Genomic DNA, 8,622 nt, shown 5'->3' on the forward strand with positions numbered 1-8,622 from the left:
TATAACACTAGGCATCAAGTGAGGAGAATTAGGGGATAAGAGGGCACAATTCTTTTTGTTATGACATCAAGGGTGCGATTTTGTAGGAATTCTATTACTTTTTCTATGCCTTTTGCCGCCATCACTGAGCAGCCATTGGTCGAAAATGACCGGGCCGCGCCCATTTTGTCTGTCAATCACGCGACGTCAGGAACCCGCAAAAACTGTAATCGTTATCGTGACGTTGACGCACTCATTATGCGGAGCAAAAGGCACAGATTTTTGGCACAGCCAGAGGCAGGGTCGTTTCCGAAGGCATAAAAAGATGGCCGCCCCTCTGATCGCTATGGCCGTGGCTCTTCGCCGTCGCCGACGTGAACAGGGAGAGCCAGACGACGCGTTTGACATGCCGGATGACCATTTTCGACGGCGTTTTCGCCTCTCGAAGGGAACGGCGCGATTGTTGTGCGAGGAACTGGCGGGGGAACTAGAAGCTGAGCGAGCGACGGGACTGTCGGTGGAGCGGAAAGTGTTGTGTGCGCTGCGCTTCTTTGCTACCGGGAGCTTCCAAGCGTCCGTTGGGAGCGAGGAGACGATCCGTGTGTCGCAGTCGACGGTGAGCGAGTGCGTGCGACGTGTGGCAGAGGCTGTCGTGAACGCAGGGGCCCGCAACAAGTGGGTCCATTTTCCAAAGACAGCCGAGGAAAAGGCAGCCGTGAAGGAGGGTTTCCTTCGGCGCGGCGTTATCCCCGGCGTCATCGGATGCGTAGACGGCAGCCTCATAGCCATTATCGCACCCAAGGGTGAGCGCAAGGCTGTGTTCATGTGCCGCAAGGGATACTACGCCCTCAACTGCATGTTCGTAAGTAAAACTCACGTTTTCTGCGATCCTTGTTGTTAAGTTGCTCTCGCCAACGGGCACTTCCTCTGGTTTACGTTTTACCTCAGATCTGCGACGCGGACATGAAAATCTTGGCCTTGGACCCTCTGCGACCGGGGTCGGACCACGACGCTTTCGTCTGGCGGACGACATGGTTGCGCCGGCGGTTCCAAGCGGGGCGCATCGTGAATGCCGAGGAATACCTCCTCGGTGAGAAAAAAAAAAATTTTTTTTGGCGCAGTCACGCTTCAGCAGCACGCCGTTTCCGCTCCAACCCAAACCTTTAACCAAACCACAAAAACATGAGTAAATCCGGAGTAAAAAAAGAAAATTAAGACATTGACTGCCACCATTGGCAATGTTCGAAGTGTTAAGTTACAAGCACATTATGTGTCTGCGAGGAGCTGACGAAAGCAACACGTATTAGTGCTTACTGCACCCAGTGACTGCCAGAAGCAGAAGAAATGAACACACATTACTGCTACTACTGTCATTGATAGCACCAACAAGTGTCGATTTCTTGTTTGTGGCAGGCACCGAGTAGTGCACTTGTAAATTGGTTAAGAGTTTGTGTCGGGTATGGACATGCTCAACTCATGCTTTTACTTGGGACTTGCAACCCTGAAGTCTACCTTTGTTGAATGATGCTGTAGCTTTCCTCAGTTGACAACTTGCCTCTCGTCAGCGGAGTACTCAATGTACTATTTCCATCTTTGTGCAGGTGACAGTGGCTACCCCTTGGAGCCGTAGCTCCTGACCCCGGTTCCTGGTCATCCTCCAGTGCACACAGCCGAGGGGCAGCACAACACAGCACATGCCGCCATGCGTTTCGTAGTGGAGAGGTGCATTGGGCTCTTAAAGAGCCGTTTCCGCTGTCTTCAGCGATATCGCACCCTCCTCTACGAGCCGGAACGTGCAGCCAACATTGTCGCGGCATGTGCTGTGTTGCACAACCTTCGCCTTTCTGAAGGCGACGAATCAGGCGATGACAGCGATGACGACAGCAGCAGTGGCAGTAGTAGTGAGCTTGACAATAACGGCGACCTCATGCCACACAGTCTGCCCCGAAACACGGGCTCTAGAATGCACTACTTGAGAGGGCGGGCTGTTCGCGACAACGTGATTGGCATGTTTGGCACAACCCGTGCGCAGCACATGCGTTATCTGAGGAGTGTGCGGTGGCAGCTGCGACGTCAACAGCAGCGTCAGCATCGCTAGGTGCATGCACACAGTTTTAAGTAATTGCATTGTGCATTTCATGCTGTGAAATTGCAGATACATTTCCCGTGCTAAGTTGTAGTTGATGTCTGCGTAATGCAAAGCATTCATGACTTGTTGAGAAATGTAAAAGTTGTTGAAAAAATTAAATTATGGGGTTTTACGTGCCAAAACCACTTTCTGATTATGAGGCACGCCGTAGTGGAGGGCTCCGTAAATTTCGACCACCTGGGGTTCTTTGACGTGCACCTAAATCTAAGTACACTGGTGTTTTCGCATTTCGCCCCCATCGAAATGCGGCAACCGTGGCCAGAATTCGATCCCTCGTGCTCAGCAGCCTAACACCATAGCCACTGAGCAACCGCGGTGGGTACATAAAAGTTGTGTAGTGAAGGGTTATGTAAAGCCTGCATTTATAGTAAGTAAAACAGTATCATTAGTGGTGACATATGAGATTGAAAGCAAGCTAAAAATAAGTGCATATTTAAAGTGTCTGCCACAATTTGCTTGTTGCTGCTGTCGTCATCTAGATGTATGTAGCCTGATTCTTACTCGTATCCCCTTGCGCATTGATGGACATAAGCGCCTGTCTCCTCACTTTCTACTAGCACAGAGAAGCTCACAGAAGCCAAGATGTACAGTGCACGTCACACCTTCCGCTCCATGGAACGTACTGTTGCATGCGCAGCTTCTAGGTCCTCCACCATTTTGTCTCGCAACAACGGCAAAGTTCCTTTCGAGTGACGAAAATGCCGTCCAACTGGTCATCCGACATGGCAAACGCTGTGGCTCCCGCGAAGTGTGTGCACGCACGAGCAGTTGATAGATTTCAACAAAGTGACCTCACTTGTATATAGCAGAACTCAGCCATGTTATACAGTAATATTTGTACAGTGCAAGCTAGCACTAGAAATGTGGTTGCGATGTGTAAATAAAAGCACTAGAGGAAAACTGCACCTTTCTGTATTTCAGCCTTCAACATACACTTGTTTATGTACACATCACATGCGACAGTCTCTACATTGAAGTGTGAGAATCATGAGTACTCAGTAGTAGAGACATTATGCAACATATCACAGACACGTTGGAATAAACATTGGATCACATTGTTCTTGCATCATAATATATCACAGGTAACGGCATGCATCGTTTAAGAAAACTTGTACACTGCACAAGTACACAGTAATAACAACTGGCTTAAACTGCACCAGAAACAGAAATGATCAGGTGCTTAAATGACACGCCAACAGAATATTTATCACAGCAAAATGTATAGGTACATCACTACATGTGAAAGGAACATGCTGTTGTGGCGCTCTGAAACTGAAAGAGCCATAGCACCATACTTTAATATTCAGTAAGACAAACTGCATAAATATTACACACAAATTGCACCACAAGGGCTAAAATACAATGTATCACAACCTGAAAGTTTACTGAATGACAACAAAATGTTTGATAATGAGACAGATGTGCAAGAAAAGACATTCCAGCTCAGTAGGTAGAGACTCAAACAAATATGCAACAAACAAAAAATAAACATTACAAATGAAAAGAAGGAGCATAGGCAAGGAATTTTCATAACTTTTTTTTCTTTTTTGCTGTGTATATTGACAGGTTGCTTTCGACATTATAGTGAGACCTGAAACTTTCACCATTCGATGACAAGGATGAAATTGTAGAACACTTGCAGTGTGGCGTCGTGCTTAAATTGACATGACAATACCTAGGCACCTCAAAATTGCAGTGCCACAGTCGGAATGCGCGCACACACCAGGCCTACAGGCACTTTTGCAGGTGAGCCTGATGGTGTGCACGCTCTTATGGCTGATGTAAACCATGAAGAAAAAATTCATGCTGCAATGGCTATGCTACTTATGGTTGCATTAAAGGGTGACTTCAGGAATTATTTATTTGCAAACTAGCAATATTTGCCCTTCATATCATTAATACATCAGCAAATTTTAAGATAAGTTACAAATTCCTTGCCTATGCTACCTTTGCATCCTTTAATTATGTGGGGCCTGAGAGGGGGCAGGGGCTTGGCTGCCACCATGCCCCAGTGCAGCCAGCAGCAGCTGAAGCAGGCGCTCGTTGGTCTCGTGCGACCGACGCGCCACTTCGAGGCGCAGCCGCTGCACTTCGAGGCGCTGCGACTGCACTTCCCGCATTCCCGCCACCTCCTCCCCGAGGTGCCGCAGGCTCTCCATGTGGGCCTCATGGTGCTGCCGCAGGCTCTGCATGTGGGCCTCGTGGTGCTGTTAGCAAAGATGTGTAATTAGTTTAATTACAGAAGCTCAGTAACAAGGCCTTCGTGTGTTGCATTCATCCGCATTTGCAGGCTATTGTCTTGTCATTGTATATTCAAACACTGGAAATATCTTTCTGGCCCATCAAACTTGTGCCGTCGCATTCCATTAAGATGTGTTACATTGCTATACCTGCTTCCTTGGACTCAACGCCACTTTTTTCTTTTTGCCACATAATTGCGTAGATATTTACACATGTTATATCACGTGAATGTGTACAAGATATCACCACAGGACTACACGTATACGTTATGCTTGTTCACTGCTTAATATAATTTTTAGAGAGGTCATATGCTCATCAATTTCATACGCAGGAAAATATACATCTGTGGCCTTACACATACCTGCCGGTTTTGCTCCAGCAGTTGTTGGCGGAAGCGGGTGTCCTCTTGAACTCTGGCTTCCTCCAACTGGCTCTGGCAACGTATGCGGCAGTAGCCGTCACCACAGCACCATCGAGTTCCTGCTGCCTGGGCTGTCTACGGGGTGCCCGTGGCTCTCGAGGGGTAGGCTGCGGCACCTGGGGGGTAGGCTGCGGTACCTGCGGGGTAGGCTGCGGCACCTGTGGGGTAGGCTGCGGCACCTGTGGGGTAGGCTGCGGCACCTGCAGGGTAGGCTGCGGCACGTGCGGGGTTGGCTGCGCCACCTGCGGGGTTGGCTGCGGCACTTGCGGGGTTGGCTGAGGCACCTGGGTGGTAGGCCGAGGCACCTGGGGGGTAGCCGGTGGCTCTTCATGCAAGGCAAAAGCAAAGACTGCTCATTCATTGTTATCCGACCTACACAGATTGATTGTCCTAACCAGTCACTTTGAAATGTCATTATAGCTGCATAGCTACAATAATGATACACAAAACAGGTAGTTAGAGCAAAAGATGCCACAGAAAGTTGCTGGTAGCAGTAACCCATAAGAAGCACAAGGAATCTCTATTACAACATCATGTCATTTGTAGTCTTGCATTTCTCCTCCATGAATAAGAGCTGGATGTTGGACACAAAGGTAATAACAGCACAGTGACGTACTTTATTTCATAGCAAGATCATACAGCAACTGCAAACAACAATGCTACTACAAAAGCTAGGTCACTGCCTTACGTGTAAGGCCACTTGGCCCAGCAACAGCTGCAGGGCCCGACACCAAGAAAGCAGTTGTCGCTGGTGGATGTCTGCGGGAACCGCTGGGCCCTGCAGCTTCCTCTGAACTTGCGTCGTCCTGCAATCAGAGTAGTGTTCAGAAATTGCGAGCAGTGTGTGCAATGCGCATCATGTACACAAGTTGCTGCTCAGAGTACATAACCTATATTGTCACTTGCACAAAAAAGGGCTTAAAAATTTTGCAATATTGTGCTACAATGTAATGCTGAAAATTTGTGAGGTCACAGCAGGTCACACAAACACTTTTTTAAATCCAATGTACGCACCTGGCTATCGGCGAAGTACTCATGGGGGGAAACAAGGACCCCTCCTGTCCTCATAAGGACGTCGAGGACACGGCCGTCGACGCCACCCACTTTGCCACCTCCAGTAGCCCTGCAAACACGGCAACAACGACAACGTGAAACGACGTTACTGTCAGCATCATTAGAAGCTCACCTCTCCTCGCTCGCTGCCCTGGCCGCTTCTTTTTTCGCTTTATGGGCCATCTTGGCCCAATGGTTGCGCCAACGGCTGGTGGTCTTTACGGCTGGCCCCTGTGCGTTAAGGACCGCGGCCACCTCCTCCCACAGTTCGTTTTTTCGAGCAGCAGTGATACGTGGCGAGAACTCTGTAGAAGCTCTCGCCAGGTATGGGTGCTGCTCGATGAACTGCACGAGAATAGCCGTCTGCTCTTTCGACACCCGCGGCCCTTTTGCTGCCATTTTCTCTTTGTCAACTTGGGAATTTCAGCCGGCCCGCAGCACAGTAAGAAATTTAGAGGCAAACATTCTGTCTAAGCTAAGCGCCTGCATAAAGTGCTCACTACGACTTATTTCTGCCTTTTTATACCACTAAGATAAAGAAAGGTGAAGTCACTACTCACATTTAATGTTGTAGCAGCTTCTTTCTCGGAGCGTATCAGTGCAGGAAGTATTACCGATGCAGCGATAACTTTGACGAAGCTATCGTTATGTCATGGCGGTGCCCTATGGAAAATGCCTTGACAGTTCTCGATCCACTGTTGCAAAGTTTCACCTCGGGGGCTACGGATAATTCTTCTTGGCCCTTCCTAAAGAAGAAATTATCACACGTCAGACATGCAGCGACAACCACACGACAATGCAAGCACTACACGAACAATAGTTACTCACCTCAATCAGTATCTGACGGGGGCGGGGCCACAATTACGGGCACGCAAGGGGCTGTCAGCTGTTCACAGGTAAACAAAGGCTGCCATTTTGCGTGCGCTCAACGGCATGGATTGGATGCACATCCGACTACTATGTGGCTACGACTTCAAAAATAGAGCACTTGCGTTTGCATTTCTTTGGACTGCGGCAGCTTTTGCGTTGTAATGTAACAAAATGAATTTGCTTTACGCAGCATGGAAGTCCGCTTTTATTAAGTGCCGTTTTACAAAACAAATTTGCTATACAGTCCCGGAAAAAGAGAAGAGAATACGAAAGAAACATCCGGCCAATGAAGGGAGCTTCTGATTGGACGATCCAAGAAAACGTCGTGCCTACGTATACACAATTTCCAAAATCGGTGACGTCACGCGACAAGGCATTGGCATTAAAAAAGTCATTTCTACAAAATCGCACCCCAAATGTGCTTTACATTAATGCTACATTCCAACTAACAAAGGAGCAGCCGGTTTGTGAGATAGTGACCAATGCATACGAATGCTAATGACATTCTGTGCAGCAGAATGTTGCCGGTGAGGTGTTATGCGCACAAGTGCACTCTTTCACACAAAATGACATCCTGCAGTCAAACCTTGTGCAAACATTAGAGTTTGAAAAACACCACAGTGGAAAGCAGAGTGCTAAATTTGTTGAAGATTACTAAAAATTATTCGATTACTCGTTATCCTTACAGTTCGTTAAAGATTCACAGATTGTTCCCTACATCGCTGTAAACAGGCACCCTGCTTTTACAGTCGTAGCAACAATGATCTGTGGCACAGACAAGAAGAAATGCTCATGAAGTTTATGCAAGAGTATTCCCTACAAATTACACCCCATTTCACATTCCAATGTGGTAGAAGAGGAAGACGAAAAAAACTATTTTCTGGTGGAGGATGCATACCCCAGAATAGACGAAACAAGAGTACCCTAACCATTGCTGCTGCCGATGCCTGTGCACTAGCAGCTACATATAATATGGCAGTTACAATTGTTTTTCCACAAGCACTGGAAGCTGCTGCCAGTTTACCAGTACACAGTTGTAATAAATTTAGGGCAACTTAAAGCTCTCTAATGGATTTATCTCAAATGACACAATTGGAATGCAATATTCTGCAAATAAGTGAAGCGCGATGTGCCATCCCATACAATGAAACACCTCTTAAGAATCTGAATCACCACTTGCACTCTTAGGCAAAGTTACACCCTTTGAAGTGCCCCTTCTGCCACACAACAATAATCGTTATCTGCCTTGATGCATTTCCTTTCTTGAAAACGCCATGCCCGCTACTTTCCCGTCGGGAATGCTATCATGCTGATAACGCGCATGCCGTTCGTTAGTGGAAAGTACAGGGCTCGCAGCGTTAAAGAAAGGAAATGCATCAAAGCAAATGACGATTATCGCTGTTTGGCAGAAGGGGCACTCCAAAGGGTGTAACTTTGCCTAAGAGTGTGGGCAGTGACGAGGTAAAAGAGTGTGTTCTGTGTAAAGTAGTGCACCTGTATAACCTAAAGCTGTGGAGAATGCATTTAGTATCAGCTGTGAAGGTTTCTAATTTTAATTGCACACAGTAAAAACCTGCATGCAGTTTTGCAAAACGCAAACCCCCTACCTTTTTGTTGTTCAAAGGTAACGACACGTAGGGCCATAACGTGTACAGTATGGGTTTCGTTCCCAAACAATCAAAGTGAATAGCACCACCCTAAGTGTTATGTGCCTTCTGTCTCACATTTTCCGTCACAAAATTGTTAGTGTCAAATGCTGCGATCGGCAGAGAAACGGATTTTTGGAGCAATATAAAGTATTAAGTACTGTGATCTCAGTTCTTTCACTGCTTTTTATGCATTATCGGGTCTTAAAGTAAAAAAAAAAGAGGAATAAATACATGCGTATTTCACGTCACAAGCCTCATGA

The 8,622-nt window shown here is 47.3% G+C and overlaps 1 protein-coding gene across 1 annotated transcript; it reads left to right on the plus strand.

Moving 5' to 3' along the window:
- Positions 1 to 316: 316 nt before the first annotated feature.
- On the plus strand, positions 317 to 1,169 carry LOC140215393 (putative nuclease HARBI1). Its single transcript, XM_072285977.1, has 2 exons — positions 317 to 841; positions 928 to 1,169. The coding sequence occupies exons 1-2, from the start codon at positions 326 to 328 to the stop codon at positions 1,144 to 1,146; spliced, it is 735 nt and encodes a 244-aa protein (XP_072142078.1). The 5' UTR covers positions 317 to 325; the 3' UTR covers positions 1,147 to 1,169.
- Positions 1,170 to 8,622: the final 7,453 nt, after the last annotated feature.

Source organism: Dermacentor andersoni, chromosome 1 (assembly GCF_023375885.2).
Source record: "Dermacentor andersoni chromosome 1, qqDerAnde1_hic_scaffold, whole genome shotgun sequence".
Classification (NCBI taxonomy): domain Eukaryota; kingdom Metazoa; phylum Arthropoda; class Arachnida; order Ixodida; family Ixodidae; genus Dermacentor; species Dermacentor andersoni.